This window comes from Anabrus simplex, chromosome X (genome assembly GCF_040414725.1).
Source record: "Anabrus simplex isolate iqAnaSimp1 chromosome X, ASM4041472v1, whole genome shotgun sequence".
NCBI classification, from domain to species: domain Eukaryota; kingdom Metazoa; phylum Arthropoda; class Insecta; order Orthoptera; family Tettigoniidae; genus Anabrus; species Anabrus simplex.
The window spans coordinates 36,234,765-36,254,382 of NC_090279.1; the positions used below are offsets into that span (position 1 = coordinate 36,234,765).

Genomic DNA, 19,618 nt, shown 5'->3' on the forward strand with positions numbered 1-19,618 from the left:
AGTTTCCAGTATATGGACCCGGGTGATCAGAGTGATATGCAAACCGTACAGTCACTGAATTTTCAAGAAAAGTCATCTTGTTGCGGTTTCAGTTCCATATAAAACTGTATGTTAGATAGCTATTAATATGATATAAGGTGTCATGTAATACTAGGAGTCCTATGACTATGGTCTTGATATCGACAGATAAGTTAAATTATATTATGGATGTGATCACTGTTTTATTAATCATGTAAAACTTCAGGTCCTTAGCTTTGATCGAAGTATTAGTCATAGAAAAGTTGAGGTCCTATAGGTATGATCACAATATCAACAGTCATGTAAAATTTTGGGTTTTTTGGTATGATCATAATATTGATGGTCATTTAAAATGACCGAGCTCGATAGCTGCAGTGGCTTAAGTGCGGCCAGTATGCAGTATTCAGGAGATAGTAGGTTCGAACCCCACTGTCGGCAGCCCTGAAGATTGTTTTCCGTGGTTTCCCATTTTCACACCAGGCAAATGCTGGGGCTGTATCTTAATTAAGGCCACGGCTGCTTCCTTCCCACTCCTAGCCTTTTTCTGTCCCATCATTGCCATAAGACATATCTGTGTCGGTGCGACGTAAAGCCAATAGCATTTAAAATGACAAGGTTGTTGCTTAGTCTGTTAACAAACACCATAAGTATCAATGACATTAATAAGGTAATATATTTTTCTGGCTTATGTTTCAGTAGAAGTAATCAACCATTCCAGTACCTTCTAACTACTTCAGTTTGCAGTGCAAAATGGACCTGGAAGCAAAGATCAAAGAGGAACCAGGCTGGATTGAAGGAGAAACAACGGCATCGCTTGTAAGTCTCATACCAGATAACTTTATAGGGGTCAGAAATTAACCCTTAATATCTGAATAAGTTTGGCAGGGGCATAATTTTCTATGTGCTTCCTCAGTATTAACACCAGCAGTCACCAATTGCTGAATGAGCATCTATGCGTAGTACAACTCTGTTTGTTTTATTTGTCTGGGAATACACCACAATGTGCTACACAAAGCTGCCAACTCTTAGGAACTTAAGGTTAGGCTTGGGTTAGTCTGTACGTTTTACTGTCAGTATTGAAATTACTTTGGTTTAGGGGTTGCACCTTTTTGTATTTTTCCCCTTTGATTATAATAGATGATGGTTGGCCGATCGTACTTTAAAAAAAACTAATATCCTCCTACACTACTGCACCACCATGTTAAGAATTATTACTCCTACCATAATTAGTGTAGAAGAAGTTAAATCACAAATCTTTCATTAGTGTTTTTTTTTAGCCTGGATACACCAGTCTGCTAAACAAAATGTCAACACTGGTGTGATAATTCTGGGTTACCCTCACATCCACAATGTGCTGGAAGATATTATGTGTTTTAAGGAACGAGCAGATTTGCCTATGACATACGAGGGATGAAATACCTCAAAATCTGAATGTACGTTCTCTCAAAATAAATATTTTGCTCAGATGTTGAATTCTTCTAGAAAGACAGAATAGTGATTAGCTCATTTTATTCCTCAAATACAGGTCAGATTCTATGATATATACAGTAGAGAACCATGTCTAAGGGCTCTAGCATGTATGATTTCTGAGAATAATTTCTTTTATATGCCCCTTCTTAGTGGGCTCTGACACTTCAAGGACTTCAGGCACATTAAACAGAATTTTTTCTTTCCTCATTGTCATTATTTCCTTGTCCTTCTTGTGCATCCTTTTCATCCATTCCTTAGTTCATCCACTGTTCTCTTAGTATTGAATGTGTTAAGTTGGTATATTCTAGAGAACTTGATACATTAATTCATTTTTATTAGTTACTTAACTTACATTAGAATATATGCTTTTAATCACAGTACCTCCCCCCTTTAATGCTGACAAGGTTTTATGAATCCAAGAGTGAAATTTAAATGTCTCATAGTAGATCATAAAAGATCTTCCGAAACTGCAGATATACACTCCAACACTGCTGATTCTCCACTGACGGTGTCCTCATACCCTCAGCTTGTCACAGAACATTACATAACATGCTTATAGTAGTAAAATATTTCATTTCTAGCTGCTTTGACTTTGGGCTTCATCACATCTTTCACTGTTATATGACTGTGATAAGTCTGGTTCTTTCATGTTTGTGTTTTTTATTTTACACTTGGAATCATTGAAACAGAACTGTATTAATGTTTAATGTAGCTCCTGTGATCTCAGCAAAACCATAGTAGAGAATGTGATTCCATTATTTCAAGTAATTTTAATCTGTCTTTAAACAAACTCTATGCTGAGAACAAAAAATCATTTAGAAATGTTGTAATGCTTCTAATTGGTTCAAACAAATTTTATGATTTGACTGATATGATTGAACATATGAAAACAGTTCATACAATTTAGTGTTTATGCCTATGGCTGCTTCCTTCCAAATTAAGTGTGAGATAGCCCCAATTCCATCCCTGGTGTTATATCTTCTGATATGGCTAGAAAATATTTTGCATTTTATATTTTGTTCTCAGTCTCATCCTTTCTCTGACATAAGGAGTGAGCAAGAATAATAACACCTTTCTCAGTACAGACTTTGGTTATAACAATCCTCTGCTGGAAGAAATCTTCCTTAAACATTAGTGAAATTCCGAAAGTACCTGTAATACTGGAAATTAATGAATTAACATGCTCATTTATTAATGACTGTATTTGTAGATGTGTGTTATGAGCATACCTAATATATCTTATTTTCCACAGGAAAATTTCGAAAATGTATCAGAAGTGATAGCTCTGAAAGAAGAAGTTAAATCAGAGTTAACCGAGCCAGAGTCATTGCAGGAAAACTCTCTTGAGGTAATGTACATAATTTGATAAGCCATCGTCAGATAATGGAAATGGGTAGAAAATGGCTCAACAGATACCGGGGTTTGATCCATCTTTTTAGTGCACATGATTGATAGTCCTACTGATAATATAGTTTTTTATGAGATTGACTGTTTACATACCTAGTTTCCACTTTTCCTTCAAGTTGTTCTGCGATCATGCGTTATGAATTGTGTAGCAGTTTGGATTATTCCAAAGACCTCTACTCTATGTCATTTGGTAGCTGGTATCATTCCTACTAATAATTTTGAATTCGTAAATTAGTTTTGAACACCAAGTAGCTGAAAGATACATTCTTTTTTTACTGTTACAGGATATTTTACTAGTTGATTCCAAATGAAACACCTTTGTTATCTTATTGATTATATTAATTATTTTTTTCTAAATTGTTACCGTGTTTTTGTGGTAGTTAGAGGTGAAAGAAGGTGCGGGGTGGTGAATAGGTCTCAGGCTACGAAATTAAAGTGAATCTAAAATTTAACAAGGTTATATTTTCTTTTTCAAACTCAGAAATAACAAGAATGGCAGGTACAGAGTAGCAAGGCAACAAAGAGCAACAACAGTATTTACAGGCTTAGGGCTTCGAGCCCCGAACTTCCAAATCTTGAGCAGTTGGCCCAATTTTACATGTACATAAGGTTAAACAAAGGGGCAGAAAACCCCAATCATGCCCAGGAGCACTTGCTCCGAATTACACAGTAATACCTCCAAGAGGCACGCAGAAACAAATTTCAAAAGAGCGAACCGCTCTTAAAGTTGTAAACCTATCACAAGGCCACACCTAACTCGACCTTCAAGCTGTCCTCTAAGGACGTAAACACAGGGGTAAAATACCCAACCTACTGAGGTCTATTAAGCGAGAAGAGGATAATTACATGACCTCCAAAATAACAATTTGAGAGGAGGCGATCTGCACTCCTAATACCTTTTGTTTTAAAACCTAATTTGGCTCTAGGCCTCTAATGCAAGGGCCAATCCCATACTAAAGAGGTGACTTATGAAAGAAACAAATTTACATTACGTTAAGGAAGAATAGGTTGCGAAAAATAAGTTCACCTCAAAACAATATGAGTGGGAGCTCGAGAGGGTTAAGCACTCTCTATCCCAATATGTAGTTTCAAAGATAGAATAGCTACTAAGTGTCTTTACATTTTAGAGGAAAGTTACATGGTGAAAGGCTTCGGACCCGCCCCGAGAGTTAAACTGCTGAGCAAGCAAGAAAAGAAGTTATTAATCGGCCATTACCTTGTTGACTGCTGCCGAAGAAAGAGGCGCTTCCCGCCCCGTGCTATGTACTTTACACACTCAACGATGGAACAGAAGTGGCGCCGAGACCCTAAAATCAGCGGTTTATATACTCTCGCGGAAAGTTCGAGGCCTTACCGGAATGAAAACACCCTCCCACCAAACCTTTATTGGTTAGGGATAAGCAGCATATTCAAGTTGGGGGAAGATACATCAGATTGGTCAGAAATTAATTAAAGAAATTCAGGATTGGCTAAATACAAAACAAGGGGAAAGAGAGGGGTATACATCCAACTTAAACAATAACAGAAAGAAATTTAACAAGAAACCAACTTTTGAAATAAAAATTTCTCCAAAAACATAGTTCTTTCACTTCGCACTAGGGTGCACCATTGTAGTTCTTCAGTAGTGTCCTGTAGAAGAGAAAGTTCACACTTCTTACTACAAGCAAAACAAAAATACGTCGAAAATAACACAGTTCAGAAACTTCAAAATTTGCAAGTAGTGACATCTTCTGAGACACTTGAAAATTAACTCATTAGATAAAGTTCGGACTTCCTCCAGTAGAGGAGTTTCAAGTGGCGCAAATTTTAAATTAGCGGCGTGGAGGTGTACCACCTGGTACAGACCTCCCCCCCCCAAAAGTTCCTCCAGGGGTGACACATGAATTTTGTTTGAAAACAGGGTCCAAGTTATGATGTTGATATGGAGATTAATTGCAGAGGCATTTATCAAAATTGTTGAATTTTGATTTGATCCCGTTTCAATAATTCTTGTTGTAACAGCTGAAGTAATGTCTTTATGTTTGTAGAAGTTGAATTCAGAAGGAAAACTTTAGTTTTTAAAGTTGAGGAAATATTTTCTAAGTCCACCAGGAATTGCAGTAAAATCCAAGAAAAGGTAGCAATGTTGAACAGGAATGTCCATATAGCTGGATATGTACTTTAAACGATGATTGATTTTGGCGGCCAGACCAGCTACCGCAGCTTGAGTTCCGAGGAGGCCGCTCGGACCCCTCAAGTACCCTGAGATACCGCTCGCCCGCACTATGAGGGGAGCAGTGGTGTTGAAGCACGCCGCGCCCGTGGTGAACATGCAGTTCGCGGGCCAGTTACAGGTTGTGCGCCGCACATCAGCCTTGGCCGGGAGGAGGGCTCCGGCTCGCCGTGCACATGTCATCCTCGCTGGGGAAGAGGGGCCCTTCCTCTATCCCAGTCGCGGCACGGCGCCGCGCGGCTGCAGGGGCACTGAAACATTAAAGCTAGGCGGCAGAATTTTGTTGGACCATCATCATTTTTGAGGGCACAGGCTTTGTAGAGAGATTGAGGGGCCAGCGGCGTGCAGAAATTCATTTCCGATGCAAGCCACTGTGTGTAGTGGAGCAGGAGACGGGAGCGTGGTAATGGCCGTGGCAACGACAGGATCGCAGTTTAACGGTTCGGGGAAGGGTTTTACAAAAATGCTTACAATAAAACAAAATATTATAGAAGGGGCAGAATGCCTTAAAAGTGAAAACTCAAAAAAAATATAACCTTCATATTCCTTTCAAGATAATATGAGGCAAGTTAGCACAGAAATTATACAGGTTTCACCTCCGACAGGTGAACTTTAAATATCCTCTCGGTGGCTGGATTGCTTAATAATAATGTGACCGGCGTAAGGAAATCTAGAATGATACACGGCCCATGAAATCTGGGGGCAAGCTTGCCCGCGGGAACAAAATTCTTGACCATCACCTGGTCACCTACCTTCAAATGGGTGGGTCTCCGTCCACGATCATACCTTTCCCTAACCTTTTCATGAGACACTTTAAGATTGGCTTTAGCCTTCTTCCAAAGATCTTTAATGTTGTCCGGATCTATTGTCTCAGGTAGAATGTCACTCAGAGACCAGAGGTTAGAGAGCGGCATGTTGGGAACGAACTTGAACATCAAAGAAGCTGGAGTAAACTTGTGAGATTCATGAACCGCCGAATTCAAAGCAAAAGCTAACCAATGCAGGGACGTGTCCCACCTAGAATGATCTTCATGATGATAGGCAATAGGCGCGGACCTGAGATTACGATTAACCCGTTCAGCCAGAGATGGTTGAGGGTAATAAGCAGAAGTTGTCACATGAGAGATGGATAAGTCAAAACAGAATTTACGAAAAAGATTTGATGTGAACGCCTTAGCATTATCAGACACAATATATTGGCACGGACCAAAAGAAGCAAAAATAGAATTTAGGCAAGTAATGGTGGACTGAGCGGTAGCCAGCTTAGTCGGAAATAACCAGGAAAATCTAGTAAAGCCATCTACGCATACAAAGATGAACTTGTTGGCATTTCCCTTTGACTGGGGGAAGGGTCCTACATAATCAATATACAGGCATTCCATGGGGCGCGACGCTTGATGCGAAGACAAAAGGCCTACCTTGGTGGACATGGTTGGTTTGCTAAGCAAACAGGATTTACAAGCCTTTACTAGTTCACGGATTTCACCGTCCATACCTTTCCAGATGAACCTTTCACGAATCTTTTCACGAGTTTTAAAGATTCCAAGATGCCCCCCCAATGGGGTCTCATGATAGTACTTGAAGATCATAGGTACAAGAACAGTTGGAACGACAACCTTCATCATCTTATCATGCCTCGAAGGGCAACATAAAACACCATTCCTCAGAACATAAGGGACGACATGTTCTCCAGAAGAAAGGGTTTCCATTATCGGAGCCAGCGTCGGATCTTCACATTGGTATTTCTCGATATCCCTAAAGAGCATGGGAGCATCTGTTAAGATGGCATTAACATCAGATAGAATGGACTCGGGAGGTGATGAACTTGCAAGTGACTAATCTCATGTTTTAATCCGTATTGAAATCTGTTAGTATACAATAATAAAGTTTTATTATGAATCCACCTGTTCAATACATTGTACAATACAATGTGTACAATACAATGTATTGAACAGGTGGATTCATAATAAAACTTTATTATTGTATACTATAGGTGATGAACTGTCGACCGGTTCATGGGTCTCGACGTCGTTGGAAAACATACGGCTGAGTCCATCAGCAACAACATTTTCGGTACCTCTGATATGCCGTACATCGAATTGAAAGGCAGAAATACGGATGGCCCAACGGGCTATACGACCAGTACGACGCGGCCTACCTAAGACCCAGCTTAAGGCTTGATTATCTGTCTCCAGGTCGAATTTGACATGTTCCAGATAGAGACGGAACTTTTCTAAGGCAAATAAGACTGCCAAACCTTCGAGCTCATATATGGAATACTTTGCTTCTTGAGCCGATAGAGTCCTAGACGCATAGGCGATGGGTCGCCTCCCTAGTTCAGTCTCTTGAAGAAGGACTGCAGCCACCGCCGATGATGACGCGTCGGTTTGGACGATTAATTTCTTTGAGAAATCAGGCATAGCTAGAACAGGGGCATTACAGAGAGCTAATTTAAGATCTTCAAAAGCGGCTTGTTGAGAAGGTCCCCACTCAAATTTGACACCTTTCCTACGAAGTAAGTTCAAGGGCGCCGCTCTATTGGCGAAATTTGGAATAAATTTCCTGAAGAAATTCACCATACCAGTGAACCTAGCAATACCTTTGATGTCCTTGGGAGGCTTGAAATCACGGATGGCCTGTGTTCTAGAGTGATCGACTGCGACACCATCGGGCGACACAATATGCCCTAGGAATGACATAGAGGGCTTAGCAAAGGCAACCTTGGACAACTTAACAGTTAACCCAGCTTTACGAAGGCGATTGAGAACTTCTCGCAGATGACCTAGATGTTCTTCAAAGGTCTCCGAAAATACGACGACATCATCCAAGTAGTGATACAGGTACTCAAATTTGATGTCAGAGAAGACCCTATCTAGCAGCCTAGTGAGTACAGCTGCTCCCGTGGGGAGCCCGAAAGGCACGTGGTTGTATTCGTATAAATTCCAGTCCGTGGCAAACGCTGTAAGATGTTTAGACTCTTCCGCTAGGGGAATCTGATTATAGGCCTGATTCAAATCCAAGATAGTAAAGAACTTGGCCTTACGAAACCATGAAAAACAAGAATGAAGGTCAGGAAGGGGCACCGATTGTAACACCACCTTCCGATTGAGAGCCCTGTAATCAATGACAGGCCTGAAGCCCCCTTGGGGTTTCGGGACTAGAAAAATAGGCGAAGAATACGCCGACTTAGAGGGCCTAATAATACCATCCTTCAACATCTGATCGATGATTTCTTTCAGAGCCTTCATTTTGGGTGGAGATAGCCTATAAGGTGGAAAACGGACAGGAATCGAATCCGTGACCTCAATTTTGTATTCAATAAGGTCAGTAACACCAAGAGTATCAGAGAACACCTCTGGAAACGACTGACACAACTCACGAATACTATCAGCCTGCTCCTCAGGTAGATGTCTAAGGTCTAACAACATCTCATCCTGGGTAGGCGAAATAGATGAACATGATGCAGAATTACATTTTAACAAGAGGATTTTACAATTGGAAGCAAATTTGAATGTGCACGACTTACTGTGAAGATCGAGCACAAGACCAGTGTGAGAAATGAAGTCAGCTCCCAGAATGATGGGGCAAGACAAGTGCTTAGCCACAAACAATTTGATTTTCCATGTAAATTTAAAAATACGAATTTTGACCTGTAAAGAACCTAGAGTTTCTAATGGGGATGAATTAGCCGAAACATATTGAACAGGAGATGAGTCATAGTCAGGTAGTTTACAAACAGATTTCAATTTTGAATACCATTCGGCCGAAATAATGGAACAAACACTGCCTGAATCTAATAGAACTGTTATAGGTTCGTTATTTAACTCAATCTTAAGAAAAGGAACAGGTGCGGGGGTATCCGCCGCAATCCTAAGACACTCTTTGGGGCATTCAAAAGACGGATTGGCAGATTGAACGTTACCTGAATTTTCGATCTGTTTACCAGGGTCTGAACCTCGGAAAGATGGATTAGTCGACTCAGCCGAAGCCACTAGTCACTTTTTATTATTGGCATAGGTGGAATTTGCACCAGAAGTTGAGCAGGAGGGGGTGCTATTCGAATTTGGGCAATTCTTGGCGATATGTGAGAAAGCCCCACATTTAAAACAGCCTTGTGATGAGCCAGCTCCATTATTTGCCCTACTAGATTTGATCACTGGACACTTGTTCCGAAGATGGTCAGGCGGCCCGCAAGCGTAACATTTACGAGGTGTGACTGATCGGCGAGGTGGAGGCCGAGTATTACTAAAAGAAGGCAGGGGTTCTTTCGCGACACGCAAAGAATCGGCGTATCTAACTCCTTCCGCTGAGACGGCCAATGCTTCAAGTTCCGAGAAAGTTTGCGGGCACGCCGCGAAACACAAATATGACCTGTAGGCTGGTGAGATCCCTTCCACAATAGCTTGTACAATCTGATCCTCAGGGAAGTGAAGAGCAAACACCCTAGTATAAAACTTAATATCTTGGATGAAGTCTGCCAAGTTTTCATCCAAGCGCTGTACCCGATAATAGTACTTCTGAATAAGGGAGGACCTTGCCCTAGCCGGGATGAAGTTAGCTAGCAAGTGGGCGTGGAAATCCTCAATAGATGATTGCTCGGCAATGGCTCTTACTATTTTGTCTGAGAGAATACCTATTGCATAGGGATAGATGATTTGCAAAATCTGACATGGAGAAAGAGAAAAAACAAGGGCATGATCCTGAAATTCAACTAAAAACCTTAAGAAAGAAATAACTTCACTGGTAGTGTTAACGGAAAACTTCGAGATACCTCTGAGCAACATTGCCAATGGATGAGGCAAGCTGCTGAACCCAGGTGACATAGTAGGTAAAGGTTTCAGTGGCAGAGAAGTTAATTCAGAACGTACATTATTCAACGATGCACGGCGTTCAGACTCGTTGTCTAATGGGGCAGAAATAGTTTGAGCAGCAACGGTTATCCTATTGACTTCTCCCTTAGGAGGTTCTTCCTCGCTACTGGCATTCATCGTGGCGGGTTGATCAGTTTTGGGAGGAACTTCCCCAGTTAACAATTGAGTGACCCTACTAGATAATTCAGAAATATTTTCAAGCACCGTACTAGCTTCCTTCCTCTGAACGTCACTCAACTTCAGAGACAACAGATCGTTAACTCTATTTGAAAAATGATATTGCCTGGCTTGCACACGCTTAATTTGATTAGGAGAAGGATCATTTTCATCAAAAAAACTAACTACAGATGCTAGCCCAGTAATATTCTCAATGATCGTGGAAAGAGAGTCGTCAATTTCTTTTTCTCCCAAAGTGGGGATGGAAATGGGTAAATCAAGGGACTCTCTAAGCTTGTTTGTGTCTACCGCAACCATGCCTCCAGATTGCACATTTCTAATAGTTAATTCATATATCAACTCCTCCTTGCGCAAATAGTTAAGATGGAGAACATCGCGAGGGCCGGGCATGATGACAGAACAATTTTGAAAAAATCCAAAAATTTCCAGCAACAGAGAAAATTGTTAGAGTTTGGAACAAAACAATGTTTAGCCGTCAAAAGGGGCTAATTGAGACCCATTCAACCACGCTCTGCTACCACTTGTTACCGTGTTTTTGTGGTAGTTAGAGGTGAAAGAAGGTGCGGGGTGGTGAATAGGTCTCAGGCTACGAAATTAAAGTGAATCTAAAATTTAACAAGGTTATATTTTCTTTTTCAATCTCAGAAATAACAAGAATGGCAGGTACAGAGTAGCAAGGCAACAAAGAGCAACAACAGTATTTACAGGCTTTGGGCTTCGAGCCCCGAACTTCCAAATCTTGAGCAGTTGGCCCAATTTTACATGTACATAAGGTTAAACAAAGGGGCAGAAAACCCCAGTCATGCCCAGGAGCACTTGCTCCGAATTACACAGTAATACCTCCAAGAGGCACGTAGAAACAAATTTCAAAAGAGCGAACCACTCTTAAAGTTGTAAGCCTATCACAAGGCCACACCTAACTCAACCTTCAAGCTGTCCTCTAAGGACGTAAACACAGGGGTAAAATACCCAACCTACTGAGGTCTATTAAGCGAGAAGAGGATAATTACATGACCTCCAAAATAACAATTTGAGAGGAGGCGATCTGCACTCCTAATACCTTTTGTTTTAAAACCTAATTTGGCTCTAGGCCGCTAATGCAAGGGCTAATCCCATACTAAAGAGGTGACTTATGAAAGAAACAAATTTACATTACGTTAAGGAAGAATAGGTTGCGAAAAATAAGTTCACCTCAAAACAATATGAGTGGGAGCTCGAGAGGGTTAAGCACTCTCTATCCCAATATGTAGTTTCAAAGATAGAATAGCTACTAAGTGTCTTTACATTTTAGAGGAAAGTTACATGGTGAAAGGCTTCGGACCCGCCCCGAGAGTTAAACTGCTGAGCAAGCAAGAAAAGAAGTTATTAATCGGCCATTACCTTGTTGTTGACTGCTGCCGAAGAAAGAGGCGCTTCCCGCCCCCTGCTATGTACTTTACACACTCAACGATGGAACAGAACTGGCGCCGAGACCCTAAAATCAGCGGTTTATATACTCTCGCGGAAAGTTCGAGGCCTTACCGGAATGAAAACACCCTCCCACCAAACCTTTATTGGTTAGGGATAAGCAGCATATTCAAGTTGGGGGAAGATACATCAGATTGGTCAGAAATTAATTAAAGAAATTCTGGATTGGCTAAATACAAAACAAGGGGAAAGAGAGGCGTATACATCCAACTTAAACAATAACAGAAAGAAATTTAACAAGAAACCAACTTTTGAAATAAAAATTTCTCCAAAAACATAGTTCTTTCACTTCGCACTAGGGTGCACCATTGTAGTTCTTCAGTAGTGTCCTGTAGAAGAGAAAGTTCACACTTCTTACTACAAGCAAAACAAAAATACGTCGCAAATAACACAGTTCAGAAACTTCAAAATTTGCAAGTAGTGACATCTTCTGAGAGACTTGAAAATTAACTCATTAGATAAAGTTCGGACTTCCTCCAGTAGAGGAGTTTCAAGTGGCGCAAATTTTAAATTAGCGGCGTGGAGGTGTACCACCTGGTACATAAATAATACAGTAATTTGTTGATACAAGTTGCAGGTGATATGCTTGTTTACTGTGATTGTTCGCTTGAATACTACACACATTGTAGCCATCCCTTAGCAAGTGAAAAGTATTCTTTTTCTCCATAATGTGGTCTGTGATGGTACTAGTCCATTGTGACTTATAATATTTGTACTGTGAGGTGCACCTCAACCCCGTACATGTAAAAGAAGCGCCTTAAGGAACACTATCTATCGAACAAAACTTGAAACCGCTAATGCATAACTGAATAACTGAGTAATATGTTATTTTAAAGTTTCCTAAACTGACTGGATATCTTTGTTTTGTTTTGGTGTACATCAAAAAATTTGAATTTTTCTCCGTAGATATCCCTACAAAAAGCTGAGGTAATGCACTCTGATGCAAGGTGGAATAATTAATGATTTAAGGAAGTTTTGGGTTTATAAATTTCCTCAACTAAATTGACTTTCATTTATTTTGATACTTCAATGTTTTGCAACACTTCCTTCTCATCCCGCCAGCTTTGAAGTCTGGCCAATCACAAATTTTCTGTATTTATTTTTCAGCCAATTATAAGCTTCTTGTAACTTTTTGAATATCAAATAAAATGCGAGGGTGTGGTTGTATTTAGCCCAGAGCCTTCTCGAACCCACCCCTTGGGTATAAAAGCCGCGGCCTTTTCTAATTACCTTGTCTTTTTCTCGTCAAATTTCTGAGTGTGTGTGTTAAGACAGGAGGAGGGGTGCCTAATTCTTTGGCAGGCAGAACGTCAACCCAGGTAATGGCCACCAGTTTTCTATATCTGTAGCTGTCTCCTCAAACTCACAGCTGTTTTCACAAATGTAAACTTTCATTCTGCTAATGTAAAATTTCATACAGACTTAAATGTAAATTGGGGATAGAGAGTGTGTTTCCCTCTCAAAATCCCCTTCAGTTTATCTTGAGGTGACTACGATTTTGTAACTTTTTTCTCCTGTAAATCACTCATTAACTTCTCTTTTGCGTCACCTCAGTTGTGTAGAATTTGTCTCTGCATCATCGGGCCACAAGCCCAAGTAGGGTTTCAAAACTTGGTTTTCAAGGAACACAAGTTTACGACTGCATACATTTTGAGTTTGGGACAGTAATATAACCTGTTGTTCTTTTCCATGAAGGCCCAGTAGTATGGGTACTAGATACCACTGTGTTAGAGATGCCAGAAATTGTAAGGTTTTGTTTAATGTTTCCTTGAGTAGGCTGTAAGGAATTGGGAGCACAGCCTCCTTTGTTGATTTTAAAGAATATGTAAACTCTTGTCTGATATTGGTGCAATTTTGAGTGGGGCCTTTGGGAGGCTGTATGTGTAACCTTTGGAGCAAGGTGCTCTTGAACTGTGTCTTGGGAGATATCTCTCATTATCTAACCAAACGCAACATTTGTGACGTTGTAAACTTGTAAATTGGAGCTGGAAGCTCAAAACTTGTAATTTCCAACCCTTGGATTTCTATTCTTGTTTGTTATTTTGTACCTGACATTTTGTTCCTTGACGTAGTGAAGAATTTTGTTAAATTTGAGATCTGAAAAGAAATATAACCTTTGTTTTTAAATTTTAAATTAATCTTCGATATCGTAGATAGACCCATTCAAGCTGACATCTTCTTTCAACTCTCTCAGTTCCACAGGTAATCTCACAACAATATTACTTAAACATGCGATGAAAAAATAAGCCATTCAAAAGTTATCTTGCCTTTCTGTTTCATACTTTGTAAGGGATAGTGTTTGTGAATAGGCCTTGTATGTTCACCATTACTCACCTGAACATTCGTTACATGAATTAATTCATCATTACCAGGATGCAAATTTGATCACTGTCATCATCCACTTCATAGCATGCGTGTCATCTTCTTTCAGTATGACTATGTTGCTATGGGGTATTTCATTACCCATTTATTGAGATATTCATTTCACCATCTCTTGCAGGAGTTCTGGGTTAGCTACTGTAAGTATAGCCAGGTGGGGAAGGTTGTGATGAGAGAGGAAGTATAATCATGACCAGAGAGTGTAGTAATTGGCTCTCCTATAAGGAAATGGATTGTAGTTAGGTAAGAAGTGTCAAAAGGTTGATCATTTAGCTTTGGTGAGAGGATGTATGTGTTTCAAGAATGGTCCATTCTTTGTTGGTGAAGCGATAAGAATCCATCACTTGTCTGGGGCGTTAAATCAGACTCTTGACAGCTGCTTCCCCGATTCCACCAAAGTGTGGTGTTGCAGGAGGGATGAAATGCCACGTCAGTCCCATGCCTGCAGTTGTGCGAAGAGTTGGTTTTCTGAGGGTTGTTTTGCAGGAAGGCCTTGATTTCTGTAGCTGCTCCAAGGAAGTTTGTGCCATTATTGCTGTAAATGCTCAGGGGTTGACCTCTATGAGAACTAAGTTGATCAAGTGCGGAGAGAAATGTTGTGGTGAGATAAGGTATCATGTCTATGTAGACAGCCTTGGTAGCTAGGCAGTCTGGTCTTGTTCAGTTTCACACAATTTATTTATATGAACTGGGCCAGCACAGTTTATTCTAGTTTTAAGGAATGGGTATGTCGGAGTTAAAGGCACCATTTTTGTATTTTTCATTAATTATTCATCTATGTAACACTTTGACTAGAGTAATCAGGATCCTGATTTTTATCCCCCAGGCATGAGATCACGGCTGATGATGCCCATGCAATGGGCGAAACATAAATTAGTATGGCACAATGTGACACCTGAGACGTGTATGAGTGGCTTCTTTCGGTTCCCCTTTCTGAAGAGATCGTAAGCTTGTCTCTCAGAGTGTTGAGTGCCAGGATGAAGTAGTCCAAGGTGTTCTGCCATCATAATTATATTTGTGAGGTGATACAGAATTTCTAATGTTTCCAGTGCACTTGTATTGGAGTATTGTGCAGTCATCCAATGACAAGATGATGGCCTTCTTGATCTATGATTGGATTAATAGTCTTTATACGAGTTGTTAGTTTCCTGCACAATATCAATATAATATTTGTGTGCAGGTTTCAACTCCAATACAAACAGTGGACTTTAATTTCACTCCGTGGGTTGTTTACAACAATCTCAGACAATTATATGTTACAAATCTCATGACTGGTCCATATTGAAATGTACATTAATTCAACAATGTTACAAAAGTTTATTGAAATCCACGTATTCAATACGCATAGGGATCTTAGAATGATGATTTATATATTGTAATACTAATTTAAGGGGATATGTTTCGCCCATTGTTTGGGCATCATGAGCCGTGATCTCATGCCTAAGGGATTAAAATCACGATCCTGATTACTCTAGTCAGATTGTTACATAGAGGACCGTGTGTTATAAAAAGGAGGAAACTTGTAAGTTCACAAACGACAATTTACACAATAAAGATACATCTAAAAAACATTTGATAAGAGGATGTGAGTATGTGTTATAAGTGTGGTCCATTCTTTGTTGGTGAAGTCATAAGTATCCATCACTCTTCTGAGGTAATATATCAGACTCTTGACAGTTGCTTCCCAGATTCCACCAAAGTGTGGTGCTCTCAGGAGGGGTGAAATGCCGTGTCAGTCCCATGCCTGCGGTTGTGTGAAGAGTTGGTTTTCTGAGGGTTGTTTTTCAGAAAGGCCTTGATTTCTTTAGCTACTCCAAAGAAGTTTGTGGCATTATCGCTGTAAAGTAACTGTAATACTGGATATTAATGAAATAACATGCTCATTTTTTAGTGACTGTATTTGTAGATGTGTGTTATGAGCATACCTAATATATCTTCTTTTTCACAGGAAAATTTTGAACATTTGTCAGAAGTGATAGCTCTGAAAGGAGAAGTGAAATCAGAGTTAACCGAGCCAGGTTCGATGCAGGAAAACTCCTTTGAGGTAATGTACATAATTTGATAAGCCATCGTCAGGTAATTGAAATGGTTAGAAAATGGCTCCACAGATATCAGTGTTTGACCCTTCATTTCAGTGCATATGATTGATAGTCCTACAGAAAATACACTTTTTTTATGAGATTGACCTTTTACTTACCTATTTTCACTTTTCCTTTGATTTGTTCCATGATCTTGCGTTATGAATTGCACAGCACTTAGGATTTTTCCAAAGACCTCTACTCTTTAGCATTTGAGAGCTGATATCATTCCTACTAATACTTTTGAATTCGTAAATAGTTTTGAACACAAAGTGTTTATAAGGTATATTGTTTTGTTACTGTTACATGATATTTTACTAGTTGCTTCCAAATGAAACACCTTTGTTATCTTATTGATTATATTAATTATTGATTTCTAGATAATACAGTAATTTGTTGATACAAGTTGCTGGTGATATGCTTGTTTACCGTGAGCGTTTGCTTAATATACTACTCACATTGTAGCCATCTCTTGGCAAGTGACCTAATGTGGTCTGTGGTGTTACTTGTCCATTGTGATTGATAATTTTACTTAAACATAAAATGGAATAAATAAGCCATTCAAGAGTTATCTTGCTTTTCTGTTTCATACTTCATAAGGGATAGCGTTTGTGATAGGCCTTATAATTTCACCATTACTCACCTGAAAATTCGTTGCATGAATGAATTCTTCATTACCAGGATGCACATTTGATCACTGCCTTTGTCCACTTCATAGCATGAGTGTCATCTTCTTTCAGTATGACTATGTTGCTATGGGGTGTTTCATTGCCCATTTATTGAGATATTCATTTCACCATCTCTTCCAGGAGTTCTGGGTTAGTTGCTGAAAATATTTCTATGTGGGCAAGGTTGTGATGAGATGGGAAGTATAATCATGATCAGGGAGTGTAGTAATTGGCTGTCCTATAAGGAAATGGGATGTAGTTAGGTAAAAAGTGTCAAAAGGGTCATCATTTAGCTTTGGTGAGAGGATGTATGTGTTGTAAGAATGGTCCATTCTTTGTTGGTGATGTGATAAGAATCCATCACTCTTCTGAGGTGTTATATCAGACTCTTGACAGCTGCTTCCTAGATTCCACCAAAGCGTGATGATGCACAAGGGATGAAATGCCACGTCAGTCCCATGTCTACAGTTGTGTGAAAAGATGGTTTCTGAGGGTGGTTTTGCAGAAAAGCCTTGATTTCTGTAGCTGCTCCAAAGCAGTTTGTGCTGTAATTGCTGTAAATGTTCAGCGGTTGACCTCTATGAGAACTAAGTCTATAAAGTGCAGAGAGAAATGTTGTGGTGAGATCAGGTATCGTGTCTATGTAGACAGCCTTGGTAGCTAGGCAGTCTGGTCTTGTTTGATTTCTCACGATTTTTCATTAGAATTTGGCCAGCAGTTTTAAGGAATGGGTAATTCTGGGTTACAGGCAACATTTGTGTATTTCACATTAATTGTTCTGAGGTATCTGCATTCATAATAGAACACTTGAGATGTGTATGAGTGTGGCTTCTTTCTGTCCCCCTTGCTGATGAGATCCTAAACTTGTCTCTCAGAGAGTTGAGTGTCAGGATGAAATAGTTGAAAGTGTTCTGCCATCATAATTATATTAGTGAGATGATACAGAATTTCTAAATTTTTTACTCCACTAGTATTGGAGTCTTCCACCAACAAGAAGATGACCTTCTTGATCTATGATTGGATTTATAGTTTTTATACTGTATGAGTTGATAGTTTCCTACACAACATTAATCTAACATTTGTGTAGAGGGTTCAACTCCTATACGAATAGTGGACCTTATTTTCACTCCATGGGTTGTTTACGACAATCTCATGACTGGTCCGTATTGAAATATACATTATTTCAACAATGTTACAAAAGTTTATTGTAATCCTCGTATTCAATACGCATTGGGGTCTTAAAATTAGGATTTATATATTGTAATAATAATTTAAGGGGACATGTTTCGCCCATTGTTTGGGCATCTTCGGCCGTGATCTCATGCCTAAGGGATAAAAATCAGGATCCTGATTACTCTAGTCATGGTGTTACATATAGGAACATAAAAATGAGGAAACTTGTAAGTTCACAACCGACAATTTACACAATTAAGACACGTTAAAAAAATATTTGGTGAGACTATATATGTGTTATAAGAGTGGTATCTTCTTTGTTGGTGAAGCGATAAGAATCCATCACTTTTCTCAGTTGATGTATCAGACTCTTGACAGCTGCTTCCCAGATTCCACGAAAGTGTGGTGCTGCAGGAGGGATGAAATGCCATGTCAGTCCCATGCCTGCAGTTGTGTGAAAAGATGGTTTTCTGAGGGTTGTTTTGCAGAAAGGCCTTGATTTCTTTTGTTGCTTCAAAGATGTTTGTGCCATTATCACTGTAAATATTCCCTACAGCCGGCCGCACATAAGCTCAATGTTCCGCCCATCTCCTCTCCTCCTCCACACCCCCTCCCATCAATATCACACAGATACAATACTAGAAGTGCTACTGTCATTGGTTCTGATGCTGCAAAGGCAACTAGTTCCCACCAGAAAGGTCGACGGTGTGAGTAATTTTGTACACAGCATTTTTCGTCAAATTTTACCCTTTTTGCTCTAATCTTAAAAATCCTTCTAGCCTCCTCTCATTACAGATTCTTCACCACACATCCCTCAATATTTGATTTCAACATTGAAGCTGTAGCCAACATCTAGCACAAGCATTCCCATTCGACTAATAGGACAAGAGGAGGCTATCACATCAGCTAGTAAAGACACACACAGCAACACACAGACATGATCCTTTTTACACATTTTCAACAAAAATAAGAAAACTGGGGCCTCACCAAACAAATACGGGATTAACAGTGTGTCCAGCAATATGGAATACTGGTAACTGGGGAATGTCAGGGAATTCCAGAAATAATGGGAAAATCAGGAAATGTCCCGGAATTCAGAAAATAATCTGGAAATTCGTTCTTCTGCCAGATAAAATGGACATACCCTATTTGTCCATTAATAGAAACACATTCTTCAATTTTTGTAAGATTAATCTTGGGCATGTCTTTCATGCCAGGAATAAATTGTGAAGAAACCTGAATAAACATTAACAAAACCAAGTGTGATCACGAATATTTTTTTTTTGCTAGGGGTTTTATGTCGCACCGACACAGATAGGTCTTATGGCGACGATGGGATAGGAAAGGCCTAGGAGTTGGAAGGAAGCGGCCGTGGCCTTAATTAAGGTACAGCCCCAGCATTTGCCTGGTGTGAAAATGGGAAACCACGGAAAACCATCTTCAGGGCTGCCGATATTGGGATTTGAACCTACTATCTCCCGGATGCAAGCTCACAGCCGCGCGCCTCTACGCGCACAGGCAACTCGCCCGGTGATCGCGAATATGAAGTAACCGATATCTTCAGTAGCTATATGAATAGCATATGGCATGCAGTAGCGACTATGTTCGATTGAATTTTCAATGTTTTGATCTGCTTACTATTGTATATTCTGTGTTGTTGGGGAATGGTGAGGCCTATATTGTGTTCTCAGTTTTCTA

General features: G+C 39.9%; 1 protein-coding gene across 1 annotated transcript in view; it reads left to right on the forward strand.

Annotated features, from left to right (window-relative positions):
* Nucleotides 1-19,618, forward strand: part of LOC137503195 (uncharacterized) — a 51,763-nt gene that overhangs the window by 3,745 nt on the left and 28,400 nt on the right. The window contains exons 2-4 of the mRNA XM_068230707.1: nucleotides 718-834; nucleotides 2,741-2,836; nucleotides 15,950-16,045. Of these exons, the coding sequence (XP_068086808.1) occupies nucleotides 769-834; nucleotides 2,741-2,836; nucleotides 15,950-16,045 (258 nt within the window). The 5' untranslated portion in view covers nucleotides 718-768. The remainder of the gene's footprint in view (nucleotides 1-717; nucleotides 835-2,740; nucleotides 2,837-15,949; nucleotides 16,046-19,618) is intronic.